At 29.7% G+C, this 21,966-nt stretch overlaps 1 protein-coding gene across 1 annotated transcript in view; it reads left to right on the forward strand.

Annotated features, from left to right (window-relative positions):
* The first annotated feature begins 329 nt into the window (after nucleotides 1–329).
* The window catches only part of LOC132944085 (syntaxin-binding protein 5), a 155,723-nt gene continuing 134,086 nt past the window's right edge, over nucleotides 330–21,966 (forward strand). Inside the window, 1 exon segment of the mRNA XM_061013250.1 lies at nucleotides 330–1,265. Within this exon segment, the coding sequence (XP_060869233.1) occupies nucleotides 1,146–1,265 (120 nt within the window). The 5' untranslated portion in view covers nucleotides 330–1,145.

A 21,966-nucleotide genomic window follows, 5' to 3' on the forward strand; every position in this document is an offset into this window, starting at 1 on the left:
CGATTGGCGACAGCCCGGGATCGGCAGCAGCAAGCTTCCCCCGCCGCCGCGCGCACCACCACCGACACCGAACACCTTTACGCGCGTACAAATCCCCTCCCGCCGCCCTCTCGCACCGCCACCGCCGCCGACAACGCCGCCACCGCCGTAACCTCGCGCAGACACCGCTCGTGAGGCGGCGGCGGGAGGTACGCGCGCCCGTAGCGTATACTATAGTAAACTTTTATCAGCCACCACCGGCAGGGCGCCCCCACCGGCGGTCGCCGTCGCGGCGGCGTCACGCACCCGCACAAGAGGAGTTTCGGGCAGACGGGGGAGCGCACGCGCGTCCACAGTACCGAGTGGAACGCCGTCGACGCTGAGCCGCGTCTGCCCGTGGCCCGTGCGTCGTCGTCGTCGTACTCCGTCACCGTACGCGCGCGACACGTTACATTTGTCCGCCGCGAGATAACGAGATAATACTGCGCGCGTACACACACGCACACACACACACACACACACACACGCCCACACATATATCGGCGTGATAACTGCCGTCGGTGGTGGTGGCGGTGGTGGTGCAGTATATACGCGGAAACGGCACCGTCGTTGCCGTCGCGGTGCACTACGTAGCGCCGCGCGAAGGTACACGCACACTGTATAATATACATCACGCACACACGCGCCCGCGCGCGCCGCTCGGCTACGCGGTACACACATTTCGTGCGTCGCGTTTCTCGGTCTACACAGTACGATCGTTGCAGTCAGTCGTCGTCCGACGTGTGTGCGGCGCGCTTCGTCCGAAACGATATTATTTGTAATATTCCTGTATGATTATAATATCATATATTTTTTTTTCAAAGAATATATTATCAATATAATTGACGAGACACGTAATAATATATTATATTCAACGTATAATATATCATACGTATATTTATACCGTACGTTTTTTTTCGTCGCGACACACCAACATGGCAAACTGAACGCACCGGCGGTTTCGTTGTCCCCCGTGTCGTGTACCGGTCCCGCCGCCAGGAATCTCGGCCGAAATAATATTATTATGATCGTGTGGTGAACGGCGGCTCGCGTGTGTTGCTGTTGTCGTCGTTGCTGTTGTTGTTGCTGTCGTCAAACGACGTTCGACGAAAACGCGGCCGGACGACATGAAGAAGTTCACGTTCAAAGGCGTTTTGGACGGTATACGGTCCTCCGTGGCGCCGCAGATCAAACCCGATCAGGAAATCGTCGAGACGCTCCGGCCCGACTACTTCCAGGTGGCCAAGGTGAGTTTCATCTACACGGCTGTAGCCCATCTGTAATATATCTGAATAATGTTAATAATGGTATAATAATAATAAGTAGGTAATAATTTAATAACGACGACGACGACGACAACAACAACGATTGCGTACCTACCGCGTATAATATTGCACAGACTGATGCAGCAGTAAGACCGCATAGCGATGCCGTGGTTCAAACGGTGGCGGGGTAACGTGTACAGCGATTCCCGCGCGCGGACCGGTATCGTTGGCGCGCGCTCGTCACGAAGGTGGATTGTGTGGGGGGGGGGAGACGCGAGGTTATCGCGTGGCTACAATCGCGCGTATATTCGTGCATTGTGTGCAATAATAATAATAATAATAATAATAATAATAATAATAAAAATAATAATAATATTGTTATTATGCAATGGACTATACACAACTCTATCCGGCGTGTTCCACTCACCGGCGACGGTGTTGGTCGCGCGCGCGCCCGCTTATCGGAACGCGTCCTATGCGGCGGCGGCGACGACCTACCTATAATAATATGCAACAACAATACGGCAGCGGTTCAACATGTGCGACCATATGGATGTCAGTCAAACAGACCGCCGCCCGCCGGCCGCGGCTCGTCACACGAACCAACAGCAGCAGCGATAATATTCATAGAGTGTTGCTCTGTAGACGCGGCGCGTGTCGATATTACGCGTCTTTTTACGACAAAATACTACGGACAAACGCGTGCTGTAATGTGTAAACACGGTACCTGTCGGTGTGTGCTTGTCGTCGTCGTCGTCGTCATTACAAATTGGTTTTTTTTAATAAATGAGTTTTCATGCGGTTCACAGCTATAATAATAATAATAATAATATGAGAATACAGGGTGTACGCGGGATAGTCGACGAGACGTTTTCTCGACGCGTTTTTCGTTTTGTCATTACTCCCCACACGTACCTAACCTACGTCATTACGATGTATTATAAAATATGTACATAATAACATGTTTTGGGGATAGGGGTACACGCGCATATTGTGCAGTGGTTTGTATAATATTATTATTATTGGTTCGGACAACTATAACAACATTTTTTTTTTGTTGGTAATAAATAACTTTCAAGGGGGAGGGGTTGACGTTAAATCTGCAATGATTGTTCGCCCGACACCATGGGTATGCGTATGAATTGCGCAGATCGAATCGATATAATCGTATTTTACGCACGAAATACGTATTATATCGATATGTATAAATGTATAATTATTGGCACACTGATATCATTATATATTAAAATGTTCCGCATAGTTAATAGTTGATGACAAATTTCATACATAAAATATGTAAATTTATAGGTGTGTTTTGTTTTTCGTCCGTGCGGTTAGTCGCACATGGCGCGGGTTTACAGAACGAGTAGTCGTTCCATCTAGTGAAATAGTTGTTTTTTCCTTCTATCATATTATTATATTATTATAATTGACAACGTAGGATAATGTAATAGCCAATATGTAGGTATACCTACGTCATTAATAATAGATTCCTTACGCGTGAACTTATATACGACAGTTGTAGGTACCTTTGTACCAGATTAAAATATTGCAAGTACTTAGTACATAGACGATCGATCTTAGGGTTTTATAAAATAAAACAGCTGTCTATTTTCAAATTATTAAATTTTGATCAAGCCGTAGACTTGAGTTTATACGTGGTTGTCTGATAACTGCAAAATAATATCAAGCGAAAATCATAGAAAATTACCACTTGTTACAAATTGTTTTATTAAAAAACCGTAAGTGTAACCTATTGGTCATACTGTAAATCGCATAGATGTAGGTACGTGTACTTTACGCATACGTCGGTTTTATTTCATTAATTGTTTACTTTACACATAGTTCTAATGGTTCTTTGATAGAATTTTAATGCGCAAGCAAAACAAAATATGATAGTAAAATGTAAATACAAACTACAAAGTGATGGGAAATCGATTAAATTCTATTACATATTCGAAGTTAATACCTAAATGTTGAAAAAAAAGATGTCTTAAAAAAGTTGTTTCAACGAAATATCGGCACAAGATAGAGGAATAATTAAGCTTGCTATAAAAATATATTTGATTACTTTTAATAGAATACAAGAATTTAACTTGCTGTGGGTTTATCTGGCGATGGATATGTAGGTAATTCAATATGTTTGTATTTTATAAACAAATAATACTCGGCTGCGTAGGTAATGGTTCGTAACTTCACCGACAAGCTTATAATAGCTGTTCATAATAATAATAATAATAATAATATTTTTGATAGGTAGGTAACGTAGGTACTTAGTAAAGAAATACTGCATGTTTATTAAATAAAAAATACCAGCAATAAGTAAGATTTAACGTGCAATTGATATTTAATATCCATTGGAATATGAATGTTCGTTGATGTAAGTATTATTATTATTTAATAAAAAAAAAAAAAAAAAAACAGTTGTGTGCTATTGTAGGTAGGTGCGTTGCACAATATATATACTATATATTTATATTCATTAGTTCAGAAATGACCTTCACACATGATTCACTGCTGATTATTTTATTTTGTTCATTTAAAATGTTTTGATAGGATATTTTGTAGTTTTTTAAACTGACATTTTTGTTTTCAATAATTTCATAATTCTTTGATATTTTGACGTTCTCGTTTGATGCCGGTTAAGTTTGTGCGTTTGAGAAGTATATTGGCCAGGATCAATACTATACTTTTTGAGTTACTGGAATTTATTTTCCTTAACCATTTGTCATTATTATAGACATTACACTAAGAAATGTAAAAGTATTTTAAAACTAGCTGATTTTCTTGAAGGAAAATTAATTTGTAGAGAGAATCTGTCATAGTGATTCACGTTAAAATGAAATACCATTTTGAAGGTCAAAACAAACAGCATTATATAGTAATAATAACATAACGTCGCATTATTATCGAAACGCCGATTGTTATATCCATTGTCGCCGTAATTGTCGCAGGTATACGCACAGACTTTCGGAAACAACTATCGTTGTCGCTAAATCCACCGCCTAAATAGATTCAACGTGTGTTGTTTTCAGCCAGCCAAATCCTAAAAAAGTGTCCATTTGAATTTGCTTGTTTCAATTGTATTTCTCATAAACATATTTCGGGTTGTCAGTTTGGAAACGTCTGCGTGGCTCTATTGCAAAAAAACATTATTGAAGCCTACTGGGACTTTGATATATTGTTCATTTTCGCATTCCCCGGAGGTACACCAGAGTGGGTTTCCTACGGGTATTGTACACCCTAGAAGAAAGCCGTCGCATTGGAATTTCGATTTTGTGCAAAAAAAGAAAATTGCTCACATATTACTATTCACATAACGAAAAACACGTCCTAAAGGACTTAACATAATGATATAAAAACAACATTATATTTTCTAACCATTAGTTATTTTTTTTATTTAGATAGTTATTCAAATATATAATTATTTAAATGTCAGTTTTAAATACTCTGTATCTTGTAGTTTTTTTTAAAGTATAATTTATTTATTTTATTTTTTGCCAAGTAATTATTCATAACCGTTTTAGGATCTTATTTCTTAATTTTTATATCCCGGGTGTGTACTACCATTTGTTTTGCCCGTTTCCTAGAGGATTAACTCCCCTTAGTTTGTGTCCTTAACGTTTCTGACCTAACTCTTCTTTGGCGTAAGACTATCATAGTCTCGATTATAGTTTATATGTTTTACATTAAAATATATTATGATAAGTAAAAAAAAAAAAATATATTGCTGCATGTATTATGTCATTTTATTAATTTTTTTTATCGAGTACCTATTTACAGTATAATACTTTATAATAAGTAAATTATACGTTAAGAAATGCATGACTACATTATTAAAGATTTTCATTTATATCACTTAATAATACTGAAGTAGGTACTTTATTATGACATTTTCAACTATAACGGGAAAGCCATAGAGAATTACTGAATTGTATTTTTGTATTCAATATATTTTTTATTGAAAGACATTTTCTGTTTTGAATACAGCGCACTTCGAAAAAATCTGTAACAAGAATTTAAAATGTCTCTTTGACGGGTAATAATTAATTAAATTTCTAATTATTTAATCATAATTGATATAGTTTAGTTAAACAAATTTTTAATTTTAAAATACATTTAAAATTAAGTATTAACCAAAATTATTTATAGATAGCTCACAAAATATAAAAGAGACCTTGGCACTTTAAAGTTATGAAAATTAAATAAATTTTATTTTAATTAAAAACAAACGGATTATTATAGTAGGTATTATAATAAGTTATAAGTTATAACTAATTTATAAGTTTAATTATAAGAGTAGTACCTACCTACATACATATAGAGGGTAGAATATTTCGTGATGTGTATCACGTTTATGTGTCGTACTGTCGTTTACATTATTTTAAGATTGAAGCTAGTTGAATCTGAAATTATCAAGTCATATAATAGCACGAACGAATTTAATTTAATTTTTATAACTAAATACTTTTGTTAATTTTATAAATGAAAAAAAAAACAATTAAACTATTACAATGTTGTTTGAATATTCAGACAGTCGCCTCGTCATCATAGATGATTAATGAATTTATGAACCGTACCTGGAGAGTGGGACTAGAGTTTTGCATTAATTTTAATTTTTAAACGTATTATTTATAGCGCACTATAGTGTAGAAGTGGCCGTTCGTCATAATTAACAATACACTGTAGTAATTGTACATTTGTACGTGATTGGGGGATAAGTAATTGCTATTATTTTTACAATACGATGTTTCTTTTTTAATTCTTTTAATTTGTTACATTTTTGATTGCGATTCGATACAGAACTGCGATGACTTTTATGTAATTTTTGCATTTTTTTGTTTTTTCTATGATTTATTATTATTAATGTTAGATTATTGTGAACGATACATACATCGTAATAGTTATAAATAGTAATAAGTATTACCAATGCTATAGTACATCGAAACGAAATCAACCAGTGTAATAATAAGTCGAGTAATGAGTATACCTAACTTAAAAAAGAAGGTGAAAAGTATGTTATCTCCATGTCGTTTAGTTTCCTCTATTACACATTTGTAAAAATATTATGACGTGCATGTTTGAGAGCAATTAGTATGCACTGCGTATAAAAACAGAGTGAAATAACATCCCACATGACGCTTTCCACCCCCTCAAAATGGGGAAAAACGAGAGGGAATTCCAGTACCGCTCGATTGACCTCTTTAATATTACTGTTGTTTTTCCACACAAACACATAATATGCATACACATTTATATATATATATATGTATATTATACAAATACCTACCTATGCATATGTGTATAATATATAATATTTATGTTTTTAGTTTTAGTTATATAACTGTTGTGCAATAAAATATGAGAGAATGTCGTATGTGGGTTACTATCTGTTTTTTTGTACCAATAAATTCGACGGTTATACCGGATAGTTTTATATAGTTGGTAGTTTTAATAACTACCCTAAACAGCGGCGCGCGTTTGTCAGTTTTGATTTAATATACTGAAATAAATTTTCGAAATGTGTAAGCTTCATTATACAAACTTACGCGTTGGAAAAATTAATGATGTATTGACGAATATTCGTATTTGCTTAAAATCGTGCATAATTAATATTGAATATAATCTATTCATGGTCGACAAAGTTTCTGGTCGTTTATAATTTGTGGTAATTTTCTACGGTGCGTACCATACAAAAATAGGGGTTATTTCTATTGTGCGTGAAGGGAAATCAATGTGGTCGGCTCGGTGGTCGGTTTTCCTCGATGATTCTTGTATGAATAATGATTTACTTAAATAATAAAGTTTAGTCGGCTGTTCGATGTGAAAACTCAGAATTGGATATATAACGATATTGAATATAGTATAATCGCTTTTGTATACAATCATAATTATTCAAACATTTTTTTATTGTTTATATAGGTATCTAAAGAATAAAAGGTCAATATAAAAATGTATTTATTAAAAAAAAAAGTACCAAATATAATACTAACAAATTTTAATATCAAGCAATAACAAATTAGTTCATGCATTTTATATATTATTTAATATTTTTTTTTATTCAGTTACTTACTTCAGAATTGTAGTAGGTACCTGTAACATTGTGATAAGTCATAATAATATGTGGAACTAGAATTGAGTTTCAGAGTACACGTCCAAACGTCAACCCCTTTTCAAATAGACGTTTGAAAATATAGAAATTCCATGAGATTGTGATGTAGACATTATCTGAATTTAGGCTTTGAACTTCATATAAAATTATACAGACATTAAATTCTAAATGAAAATAGCATTTTAAACCAAAATATTAGGTACCCATTATACCTATTGAGAGTAGGTATTAGAATTTTTAGAATTGTTTGCAGGTTACACTAGTTAACAGTTGCTTACTCATTTAAACAATTGAGCAATTTCTATTTTATTCTAAATTTCTATTTTAATAGCTAGTGTAAAAATCTAAAAGTACGATTTTTTTTTTTCATGATGTCAAAATATGAATTTATTACAATTTTACCATAAAATATAAATAAAAAGACAGAATAAAAATTTATTTATTTTTTAATGACTAGATGTATAAGTGTAACATTGGCACGCACTATAATAGTTCACATATGATTATAATTAGCAGGATTTATGAATGGATAAGTTCTTAAATAAAATAAATACATACATTATTAATTCAATGTAATATTCTCTATAATACGTTGGTGTAATAAAAAATAACATTGGCTTGAGATTGTATCTTAAACTCTAATGGAAATCAGTCATTGCACATGTTATTTAAAGTAATTTTTAACTTTTAATTTTGTGGTTAAATTAATATATTTCACATACAATTCAGTGTATTTTTACAATGTATTTGTATTTTTTTTTAAAATACTATTAAATCTAACTTTTCTAATGTTTTATTGAAAAAAATGAGTGCATATAAATAAATCTGTAAATAGAGGTTTACAAAAAATGGGTTTGATATTAAAATATATTTTATTTTATTGAGATTTTTTAATTATTTTAAGTTATGTTGAAAAATTACTAATTTTTAAATAGGTATAATTCCGTAGAATTACTATTAACACACTTAAAACTAATTGTAGGTTCATTATAAAGGTTAAAAATATAAATCCATTATCTATGATTATATGCAGATAATTTATTATTTTTATTAGAAATTAAATATACGTAGGTATTAAAAGTTATATAAACTTATAAACTTATATTATTAAAAGTTGCATTTTTATATTCTATAGAGTATTTTTAAATACAGGTATATTTCATTAACTTAATACTAAACACATTATTTTTTAGTACATTGATATCATTATTTATTACAGTAGTTATCTATAATAATTTGAGCTGACTCTAGTAAACATAATAACCAATTTGTTTTAGGCATAAACGAATAACGCCAGTTTTTTATAATTTTTAATACAATAGCTATGTTTATGCGTTCTAGTATAATACTTTGGGAAATTTGAAAAGTTTTTGAACTTGAAGATTATTTTTTTACGCCAAGCATAGAAAAAGTACTTACCATTAATATTAAGTACCAAAAAATGATTATTCACTTCGACAATCGTCTTCTCCAAAAACGAAGTACATTTAAAATATACAAATGTACAATGTTTTTATATATAGTATTGCATGATTCTTTTTTTAAGCTATTAATTATTAAGTTTGTGGTCTAAGATAAACCTTATAAATAATAATGTCTGTCCACGAGTACACGAGTCTGTAACTAATAAAACAATGATATATACACTATACTTGTTTTATTTTGATTATATTTAATGTCTTTGGAATATCTTATGATGTTTAAAACTAAAAATATTCCGCTAAATATCATTTTTGCACAAAAATTGATTTTACGAATTTTATTTTGTTTTTATAGCTTTTTCTCATTTAAAAATGTCGGTGTTGTTATGACTTTCTTGTTTGAATTACCTTATAAAAGAGTTCAGTATAACCTTTACTATATTATGGACACTACCTAATGCATCATATTATAATCGAAAGCATATTTATGGATTTTTTTAAACTAATTTTAATTAGGAAAGTTGCATTATTATTATAAGTATATTTGTTAAAGAACATGGTAAATAATACACATGCCAATATTTGTAATAAAACTAATAATTTGAATGATTGACCAAATTTGATATCTACTCGTAACTTAATCATCTTTAAATCATCTACAAATTAAAAATGTAGGTATATCTTATTATATTATAGGTTCTGAGTGGAACGAGGACTGGTTTTACATATTCGTTTTTTTGTTTGGTCTAGGTATTTTTATCTAGGTATGTGGTGTATAGTTACCAACTTTGAGGGGAGTTATCAAAATTAGTGAATAAGTAGGAAATTATCAGTATTTTTTCAAAATAATTATTTATGTTAATTTGATCATTGTTAATCAAAAAATGTAGTTGCAATACCTATAAGTAATTTTTTTTTTAAATTTTTAATCACACAATACGTTTTATTTGCGTGTAATAATATAGGTGTTATGTGATTAATAATTTATTTATTAAAACAAGTTAATATTTTTCTCAATTTGCAAAAAATGTACCATTTTTTCAAGTCGTTAAATATAGTATAATAATTTGACTATGGATATTTTATTACTTGTATAATGTATTACTATTGGGAGTACAAAGAGAAAACGACATCAAAAAAGCAAAATTATTATGTATTGCCTAAATGAATGTATTTCCATGCGATAGGCTGTATCCCGAAGGGTACAATCTGTTCGTTTTTAATTTGAAATAAAAAACAAAAAAATTAATATTTAATTGAATTTTCATGAAAAATAATATCTCGTCGTAATAATATTCTCAACGGAACTATACATTTCATATTTGGCAATTTCCCTCGACGCGCGTGCACAGTGTAAAAACCGGGGTTAAAACTGAATACTATCGGTCATGCCGCGTTACACCAGTAACAATAATAATAATAATAATAATAATAATATTAATAGTAATTAATAAAAATAATAATTAATAACGATAATAATAATAATAACCATATTATAATAGTAATTGACAATAGTTAAAATAATAATAGTGATAGTTATAAATAATAATAATGCCTACTCATTAGTTAGTGATAGTAATGTATATTAATAAATTACAAGAAAAAACCAGAGTTCGGTTTAAAATAATTGAATATAATAAGACATTTATAAATGGTAAAATATATGAAAAATTTTAAAATTAAAAAAAAAAATGTTTTAACTTATGGTATTTAAAGATTATTGTAAAATCAATTTTTTTATTGTAATTTAACATGTCTGGAGGATACCATCGCTGGACGATTTCCCTCATCTTGTGTTTCATGTGTTATTATTTTAATGTATATAGTGTTATGTCAGTCATCCATTTTACTTATTGTGTTACGTAATTCAGATTGTAAATTTTCTAAAATAAAAAAAAAAAAAAATTAACATATATGAATAATTATGAAAAACCAGTAATTCCTTTGGAATCACATTTAGAGACCTTCATTGTTTGATTTTCATGACATTGATGCTTTTTTAGTATTAACGAATGGTATTTCAAGATTTTTCTGAAGTTTTACATTTGATTTTTTGTATTAAATAAATTTATTTTTGAAAATAAAACATATTGCTTGTTTTTGTATAGATTGTCTATATCAATTACTCTTAACATTTTAAATAAATCACACTAAGGGAAGGTTTTCGGCTTCTTTAGTATAATTTTTATTAAGTTCTTTTGTCTAATTAATAAGTTAATTTTTAAGCTGGCATTGCAAATGGTTACCATAATGACAATATTAATAATAAATTTTAGATCACCTATACCTACATCTATATTTTAGCGCAAGTCCTAATCGTCAATTAGACATATTTAGTAAGATACTACGCGTTTTTCCGTCATAAAACGACACCGTCGTCTGCACTTGCGTATAATATGTAATATGTCATAATTGTTATTTAGATATACATAATATTATAATATAGACATATCGTAGTAGTAGTTTAGTGTATAGTGCTGCGACAGTTTGACGGGGTCGAGGTCGTCGAGGTCGAGATCGGACATCAATTGGCTCGCGCGTCGGTGGCCGAAAGGTTAATACGCATCGGTTAATTGCACCGCGACGTACGGCGTCGACAACGCGCTCGTGACGCAATGACTGTGTAGTGTGTACATCGTATAATACAGTAATAATATAATATTACGACTTGTGGGGGGGTTACTTCGTGTAATATAATATAATGTTATGTCGTTTTACGCGTGTCCCTCGTGTATCTCATATCGTGTTATGGACCCGAGTTTATTATGTTCTGTAGGTACAGTTGTAACACCGAATGTGCCCCGCGTTACAATTGTACCTATAGGTAGGTGTCAGGTATGCATTTGGAGGCCGTAGCCATTTCCCTCCAAAAATGAGATACCGTTTTCCTCCACTGTCCAGTTTCCTCCAATAAATAATAAATAAAATAACAAAATAGTTAATATAAATAATTTATGCATAGGTAGCAAAAAAAAAAAAAATATATTCTTTTTTAGGCTCAATCGATAGCTGATATAGATAGCCGATACCAGAAAGTAATCATCAACCGATAAGCGCAAAATGTGATCCTAGCCTTATCTTTATAATAGGAACATAATACTACAACACTGGCTAAAATATTGGAGAATAAAAGACATCATTTTAGTCGAAAATAATGTGGAGGAAAATGGAACCGCCCCATTTGGAATTATTTCGGTTAGATTGTTCCAATAACGAGCGTGTCACGATCACAGTTTACGTATATACTATATAGTAATAATAAATATAGGTAGGTATGTGTGAATGTGTGATGAGTAATGACTGCAGTAATGCACCTATACATAGGTACCTAATAGTCTCGTTCTTACTTCGTACGATTTGACACATTGATCACTTTTATAAGTCAACATAATGTTTACCGCGGTTTCCGTTTCTCACGCGTGTGTGACATGGTAAAAAATAAATTAATTTATTACATGCACTATATAAAATATATGAACGACCGATGGTTTTGGAGCTGATACGTAATATAAAAACGAAAGAAAATAATGTCCTCGAGGCCCGATCTCGTCATAACATAGTTTTTATACATATAATATATTATTATATATAATGCTTAGTATTACATAAAATTAAATTTTTGTTACTTTAGACTTTTAGAGTTCGGATACTAACTTTTTTTATGAATAAATACTTTGATAAAATGTCACATGGAAAACCCTAAAAAAATGTACCTACGTAATAAGCGTTTTAGTTTTAAAACCGTTTCCTAATAATGTATTATTTATCGATCTTCTTGTGGCTATGCGTATTGCAGTATAGGTAGCTACTATACTTATAGTAGTCCAAGTGCAGAGATACAATGGTGGGCACACCCTATGCATCCCTTTTTTATTCACACACACTTAATTTTCTTTACCCCCACATCTACTCAAACGTGGTGTATACATGCAGGCATGGAGTCTCTGAATTACCCCTAAACATTTTTGTTTCACCAGCGCTCTCGATGAGAGGTCTATATTGTATAGCTAAAATAGTGAGGCTTTCAAAGATGATAAATTATTTTTTTTCAGCATCACAACTACTACAACTAGTTTCGACTTCTAGTATTAATAATAATAATAATCATTATATTCATGACGTCGTGGTGAAGGGGGGGGGGGGGTGCGCGGAGCCCGGTCAAGTATGCGTGCGCGCAGACCGGAGCAACAAACGCGTGTGGTTCATTACGTTGTCGCCGCCGTCTGTTCCGGTCAACAACGGATTTCTCTCGTATTTTTTCTCGCCCTCTCTACCACCCCACTGCCCGCCAGAGTGCTATACTATACCTCTCCTTCCAACGCACCAGACATTTCGTCCCCTGTCGTCGTCCTATCGTCGCATTTTTATCCTCCGCCGGTTTCCGCTCCTGCAGTCGCCGTTCTTCGGGAAAACGCCGCCGGCGGTTAGCTGCTGCCGACGGGCGATTAAAGATAACCGCAACATTTCTGTTTTTTTTCCGCTTTCCGCGCTGTCGTGAGACGTTTTCGAGTGGGCGCAACCCAACCGTGTGTCTCGGGCGACAACATAACTCAATTCCGTTATACGTGCGGCGCGCGACGATCGCACAATGCGTTTTCGCCCCAATGAATAACATATTGTCTTATTTTGTTTCATATAATACATCGTTGAAATGTATAGGACAAGTTTTTACTTATCGAGTTATTTATTGAACGGTATATGATTAATTTATTAATTAAAAAAACACTATAATATGTATATAATAATATATATTACATATATAGGTAGTGAACTAACATATTAATATTATGTATCGTATTCCTATACAATATAAACGCGTGTCTCGAACACAGGCATGTTTTATTAAAAAATTCCTCAGACATTGATTATATTATTATAAGTAAAAATACTCACAAGTAAAAAGGTGGGTAAGTGGATATCGCTCTGCTGTACAGTAGGTTACAAGTGGGTCACTGTAATGGATGGTGTTAAATTTGAATTCAATAATATAATATCATTGTATAAGAAAAACGATTCTGAGCGAAAACGGTCAGTCAGCCTATGATATTACCAAGTATATTTGATGATATTATTGTAAATAAAGTAATTTATATATAACCTATTTACGTGGAGCCTTGTTTTAAATTTTCAATCCTTAGCCATAAAAGTTAAACATTTTATACATTTTTAACTACAAAATAATTAATAAATTATAAATTTGATAAATGTTGTCAACATTTGAACTTTAAACGCTTATAAAAAAAAATTGTGCCTATGTATTTTCAATATTTTTCAACTGCAATTGTAACATTATATCAGGAGCCTTGCATTAAATTTTCACGCTTTTTTACACTACAAATAAAATTTTATTGAAATTTATAGAAAAAAAAAACTAAAAAATATGGAAACTGAAAATGTCCGTAAACAGCTCAAAATGAGTTAGTATCAGTTAATTGTTATTTATGTTAATAATTATGTTCATTAATTCTATTAACGATAAACCCTTAATTTATTATAACTGTTAATCTTTCGTGTACCTACCTACATAGAATCAAATATAGGAAATGTTGTGCACTGTAATTTATCTGATCGGGTACCTAGCCAAATTCACGAAAAATGAATTAAGTACACGTTAATTACAATTATGTCATAAATAAAACCGTGATTAAACATTATTATCTAATTTGAATTAAGTAAAAATACTTGGTTTAATACAAATTAAGAAAAAGTATTAAAAAAAAAGTCCAGATTCATATTTAATATTTTATATAAATCGGAATGGAGTTCTTAAATGTAGCTTTTTTTGAGTCATTATACAATACACTTTTTATGTTATATTATAATTTACTATTTTTGTTTAATATCGCAAATTTAACTATAAAATTTCTGTTCTATTACATTTATTTTTATGTTAGTTTTATTTATTCGAAGTTGGTTTCTCACATTTTTTATTACGCCAAAAATAGTTTGATTAGATATTTTAAACTTAAATCCAATTGAAAACTTTTATGTATAATAAAATGTATTTACAAACACAAGAAAGAGCATTTAACACTAGAAATTTAATTCATAATTACAATATTATAATAAGTTACTATTCATTCATCTTAATAATTAAAGCACCTATGTACATTATATAGTTGCACAAAATATACAGTGTCTCATTGACCCGTTAGCTTCGAGGTCAAGTGGTAACTTATATTTTTTTTATCGTACCATTTAAAGAAGTTATTTTTATGAATTTTATTATTTTGTGGTGCAAGATTATGTAGAATCATAATTTTTAGATAAAATATTATAAATGTACAATATATATACAAACGCTTTTTGTCCAATATTCTGTGTTAATTCTCATAATCACATATAAAGTAAACATTTAAGTAAGTAAAATAGTGCCTAACAAAATAAAATGTTGAGAAAATTTAAAGAGTATAGGTAATATTAAATTGAGTCCATTTAACTGTTAATAAATTGCACTAATAATGTATGTTTAATTTTAATCTGTGTCATTTAAACATTTAGTTAGATATATAATATATATTATATCTTTTATCTAAAATCTAATAAAAAAATGTAAAAACTGATATAAATTTCGAACTTATGAATAATTCAATATTATATTTAATACGTTTTTTTATTTATAATTTACGTTGACAATTCAAAATATATTGATATATTCACATAATTATTAATAATATACGTGGACAATTTATGTTGCTATCTACTCTGTGTCTGTGTTATAACATTTCATATTGTTTACGATGCTGTTAACGTACTGATTCACTGCAACTAGGTTATTGGCTTATGATATCAACTTTTATCGGCTTATAAAACAATGTAACTAGTTCAACTGGTAGAACAACAGTTGAATACTTTTATTTTTTTTACTATCAATTTAACACGTCGAATATATTTAACATTTTAATTTTGCATCAGAACCCAACGTTATCTATGGTTGCTTTAAAAAGTGCATACTATTAACTGTTGAATAATTTAATCGAGTTTTACAAGAGGTTATATGGTAGGTGTTGATATATATTCTGTACCTACTACCTATTTTACTTTAGAATACATATTATATACTTCTTGATTAAGCCTTAGACTTTAGAGTATACAAATTTAATGAAAACAAAATGCATTATGGTGACAAAAACATAAAACACTACCTGATACAATATTTATAAATTAAAAAAGTTATTTATAATTAAGATCTAAAATATAGTTAGGTACATCAACAAACAGAAGTATTTGTAGAATGATTTTTACACAAATATTATATGTTTAAATATACCAATATTCTAATGCGCTAATAATTCTGAAATCGATTATATATTTTTTAAAAAAATTACTAATTGTCGATAGGTACTATAATAACTTATCGTACTAATATTTGTAGTTTAAGTAATACAAATTCGGACAAGATTCAAAATCCAGGTTTTGGGCATATATACTCGCTTTGTTCTCCTCGTTATATGTTATAATATATTTTGACAAATTGAAAATTGGTTTTAAATTATCGTATTTTGAAAATAGTATTGAAAAGGAAAACTTAAAACCTCGCATGATAGAATTTCTTCAAAATGTTTCAATGACTGCCTACTGTAGTTTTTGCTTACATTTAAAAATGTAGATAAGCTATTGAAAAAATAAATATTCTCATTTTAAATTAAAACATTGTTTTATAACATTTTTGATTTTTCCTTCCATAAAATGTTCGTATTTTTTTATAGTAAAAGTTTATAATAATAATTAAAAACATTTAAAAAAAAGTAAAATTATTACATTCTTCACTTGATCCGGAATTTGAAATAGCTTGAAGTTAAAATTTTTCAACTATTATTTTTTAATTCTGTTACAGTAAATAATAATACATTTAAATCTAAGAATACATGTATTTTTTAATATTTATGTATAAACATGACCAATGGCCTTTTGTAATTCTGTTCAGTACCTACATATTTTCGTATTTAATTAATTTCTAACATTTTTTGTTTCAATTTGAGAATATTGTGATTGTGTGAGTTGCGATTTATTAATATAGGATTTTTGTTAGGTAATTATTTATTAGATTTTATTATACTATGTGTTTTTTTATTAGTACCTTACTAATATGAAAAATGCATTGATTTGTTCCATTATTATTGTGGCTATTAAAAATTGTATTTCTGAAGCTTATTAAAGTCTAACACATATAAACTCACATTTACGAAAGTGAAAGAGACGAATCTTTTAAATTTACTTTTTACGAGTATATTAGAACTTATAACTCAATAGTGTAATGTTATCCATCATGTAATTTCCACTTTAATGTATAGGTACCTACCTACTACATTAGTTTGACACACCTGTACATTAAAACTAATCAATCATCTACCAGAAGCTTAAGTGTTTAGCACACTAAGAGATATCAGATTTTTATAGTAAGCGTACTATGGTAAGAAAACAAAAAATATTTATTGAAACTATTAAAAAATTATGAAATGTAGGTAAAATAATAAAACAAACGTCAATACGTGTTAAAAATTGATGAGCATTAATCATTTCTATGCATTTTTATTTTTAATTTGCTATCGTTGTTGTCAGTTTATTATTACCTATTTAGAATCTTAATAATTCAAAAAAAAATTTTTTTTTTTCTTTATTAGTAATACACAATCTGTACACAATCGACACAATAAGAGTATGAGCTGAGACACAATAATAAACATGAAATTATGAGCTAAGAAGCCACCCACCGATGACACTTATGCAAAAAAAATTTAAAAAACATTATTTTATATTCCAAATTTATGTAAACGTATATACATATAATGTAGACAAATATAATGAAATAATGTATTATTACAAGTACCTATTTATCTAGTTCTAGTATAAACTTATATTACAAATCGAACATCCTCCACGTGACTACACATCTATACTCCCTCATCTGCTCAATTCTTGATATTACTTTACTAGCTTCCCGTCGTGTTACTGCGTATTTCCTCCGTTCTTAATGGTACTCTCGATGCCCCTGATTTATTAGTCTCTGTATTTTTTCATGTTCCTTCTCACTTCAAGACTATCCATTCTTTATTTACCGTTCCGATTCATTTCACCATTTACGGGCACAATCGACCACTCGACAGTCCCCTTAACCCTATACTTAGTCCCGGACCTCGCTGCAGTTTTGTATTAAATCAATGCCTGACAGGACATTTAATCGTCAAATAAATAAATGACTTACAGGTTAATGCAATTATTATAAACTTCATAATATTATAACCAACTAAAAATTATTCTATTATGTGGATTGTGTTTTATACTTTTATTATATCGTTCATAATATAATTTAATATACAAATTTTAGAACTGATTTTGATTAAGTTAGGTATATTAAACAGATCTCAAAATGTTATAATATTTAATATTAAAGCTTAGAGGGAGGATTTTTTCATGAAAACTATAAAAAATATATTAAATTATTTTAAATTAAATATAAATACTACTGTAATTACTATAGAAGGGTTCAAAAATGTTCTTAGTTGTGTCGATGTATTCAATATAGAATATATAGATACTTAGTTAAATGTATATTAAGTGCGAAATTAAATTGGTATGTAATTATATCTTATGTAGTTGATATTACTCATATTAGTGACCTGTTGCTTCCGAATTTCAAGAGTTATATACTGTGTTCGTACAAAAATTAAAACCTATCGCAAAAAAATACACACCTACGTTTATTGAATACATACCTGTATTAATTAAAGTGAAAATATCCTTCAATTGTATTAATTTTCATCACTAATCCTAAAGATAACCTGCAACCTATTAAATTATTACAACTTAAATGTATTAAATTGTATTGATTTATTGAAAACAAACAATTTCATTAAATGTGAGTTATTTCATTTTATAATTAGGGAAACAAATCCTTTATATTATTATACAGTGCAGATCTTATAAATGGCAAGATTCCGATTAGGTAATCAGGATAGGTACGCGAGTAGTTAAACAATATTATAAGCAGTGGATGAATGGAAATTAAATTGTTTACATAAAAAAGTAGATTATTTTATTTCTCTTCTAGTTCAACCTGTTAAATTGTCTTGTACTTACTGACGTTAGTAATAAACTTCTTTGGATCATGTCCAGATGTCCAGTCATTCGTGTCTCTTTCATCTCGACGTAAAAGCTATACTATTGGATAAAACCCAAACAACTTAATATAGGTTCTTATCCCGGATTCTAATCAAGCGATAGTCACGTGCGTAAATTCTTTTTCTTTTAGTATTTTCCGTATACCCACCTACAAGAAGAGAACACGATTCCTTACACGTTTTGCTCTTCAATTAGAACTTAAATTAAACCACATTGCGTCAAATTTTAGAACTAAAAAAATATATGTATTGTTAAAGTGTGTTTTTATTATTTATTTTTACCTAGATATATTTAGTTTCGAGGAGTAAATTCCTTTAATGTTTTAATTATGAACCAAATAAAGGAAAAATCGTGAATTTATATAATATGTGTACATGTTAAAATGATGTACCTATGTATATTTAAATAAGAATAGACCATTGGTCTGAAAGCATGATTATTTTATCTATTCTTTTCATATGCTATATAGGTACCACAAACATAATCCTTCTCGTTTTTTTAAAGCGCGTAATCTTCGTAAAAGTTCTCTTTTATTGAGTGAATATACCGTGTGTGCATACCGTGCAAGGACAATAGGAAATATCAAACAAAAGATTTGTTGATAAACACACAAACAAAAGTATAATGATGAACTTAAAAAAAGAAAATTTTTATATAAAACAACATACCTATTATAGCGTAGAGTTATTATTATTTATACTAATAATTATTTATCTTGATGAGTTTTATATTAAATTAATAAACCGTGTTAATTTATACGAAACAATTTGTAATATTAAATATAATTGGACATCTTCGGAGCGTGATTTAGAATAGCTGGATGGTAACTGATATATATAGATGGAAGTTGAATACTTTAGAAATGTAAAGTATAGAGCATAATATAATATATTTTAATATTATCTTATAAAGATGGTTCAAGTTTTATATTTTCCAATATTTATGTAAATATTGACCTTAAAAACGGGACGTGCATTACGACGTGAAGAAAAGTGTAAGATTATTAAAAGTAGATTTCGTGCCCGTAGCGTGGTTGTAGAATATTTTTTATTTTATTGTTTGTTATATGAGTACTTAGCATTAAATTTTACTTTATTAGGTTATTTTGTTGCGTGAATATAATTCATCCAATTTATAGGTACCTACTTAATTAATACAACGATGATAAAAAATTTAAAGTGTACAAAATAAAAAATGAAACCACGCCACATGTAGAATGTATTGACCATTATTGTTTTAAAGTCTTGCTGTATTCTTAGTTTTAAGCAATTTTTTTTACATAGATGGTATATTTTATATCTATTTAAAGTATTGTTTTTTATAATTCACCAGATTGTTCATAATATAAATATTTATTATTAATTATGTGCGGTTAAATATGTTTTAATGATTGAATGTTTTGAATATAAAATACATGTGTAGAATACTATATTTCTCTAGTTAACAGTACCGATAAAAGCAGTAGCCAGTAGGTATACAGATACTGTACATTTATATTGAATGAGGTCATAGGAGTTATAGCGATAACCCCACCCAAAATCCATAATATACACATTATTTTTGACACTATATTTTGGATTCTGATCGGTACGAGTAAGCTATTGGGTTTATTATGATGTGTGCTTTTAGATTTTGCAGAGCGGATCAACGAGGGAGATAATGGTTTTACCATGATATGTGTGGTTTTTACGATCCTTTTTTGGAAAAACTATTTTTATTTTGGGTTGTAAAATTGTTAAGAATGTTTTATGTAGACCCATCAATCAATTATAAATTGAACATAGATTGATCTCAAAAGAGTTTATTTTTCAATTTTCCCAGTAGTTTTAAAATTTAATTTGAAAAAAACAATGATACTTGTAGACATATCGTTCTATAATATATATTTTTTATAAAGTCAACAATGGTATTGGTAACCACGATAAGTCTCGGCGGGTGGACCCACACACGGCGGGAATATAAGATATTCTACTTATACATAGTATATTATAGAAATCTGATATCTACTAAAAAAAATAAATATCCTATATAGGTACTTTATACAAAAAGTCAAACAAAATTTTAAAAGCTATCTAATAAAATTCCTGTATATTCTCGATATTTACGAAAACTATCGACATTTATTGAAATATATTATAAATGCTCTCAGTTTATATAAGGGGAGCATATAGTATTACTAATTGGAACGTGCCGTGAACTGGTGCGTATTAAAGTCTCTATACATATTAAATACATTAATTTTATACATTTTAAATTAAAAATTTAATTTGTTTTCCTTATATTATATACGTTTATTGTTTTAGTTTTTTTATGTACTACTTTGTATGCAAGTACATCCATCGTTATTTTAATTATAACTAAACAGTATTGTTATACTAATCTATACTCAATGATAATATTCTAAGTCAACTGACCATAGCGGGAAAGGTTACAATATGGTAATGAAACAAATTTGAATTATAATAAAGTTATAAAGTTTTACTGCAAATGGCAAGGCCGGCTCCTCATAGGATACCTAAAAACTTTTTTTAACATTTAATATCTTCAAACTCGTTCAATAAGCGTTGTTATGCCAACGCAATTTAAAGGAAATATATTATTTACATATATATATATTATTATTATATAATTCTCAATATTAGGTACACGCTAAAACGCTGATGTATTTTTTTTTGTGATTACAAATTTGATCTTTTATTCAAAAGTTAAAAATGTTAATTTTATGGTTTTGTATAAGTATTTTGCGTAAAAATGTGTATATTATTTAAAACTTAATTAAACATTGTAAAAACTTATATTCATAAGTCATAACTATGATATTCTAATGTATTTATGTGTATTAATTTAAAACAAATTTAGGTACTTTAATATATAAAGTTGTTTTAATTATTTTCTTTCAAGAAATTGCATTTTTTTTAAATTATCGCGCTGTGATTACATCAATACAATAATTATTCAAAATAGGTAACTAATTTTTTATATACACTACACATCTATTAGAATAATTGTATCATTCAAAGTTTACGGA

Source organism: Metopolophium dirhodum, chromosome 5 (genome assembly GCF_019925205.1).
Source record: "Metopolophium dirhodum isolate CAU chromosome 5, ASM1992520v1, whole genome shotgun sequence".
Lineage (NCBI taxonomy): Eukaryota > Metazoa > Arthropoda > Insecta > Hemiptera > Aphididae > Metopolophium > Metopolophium dirhodum.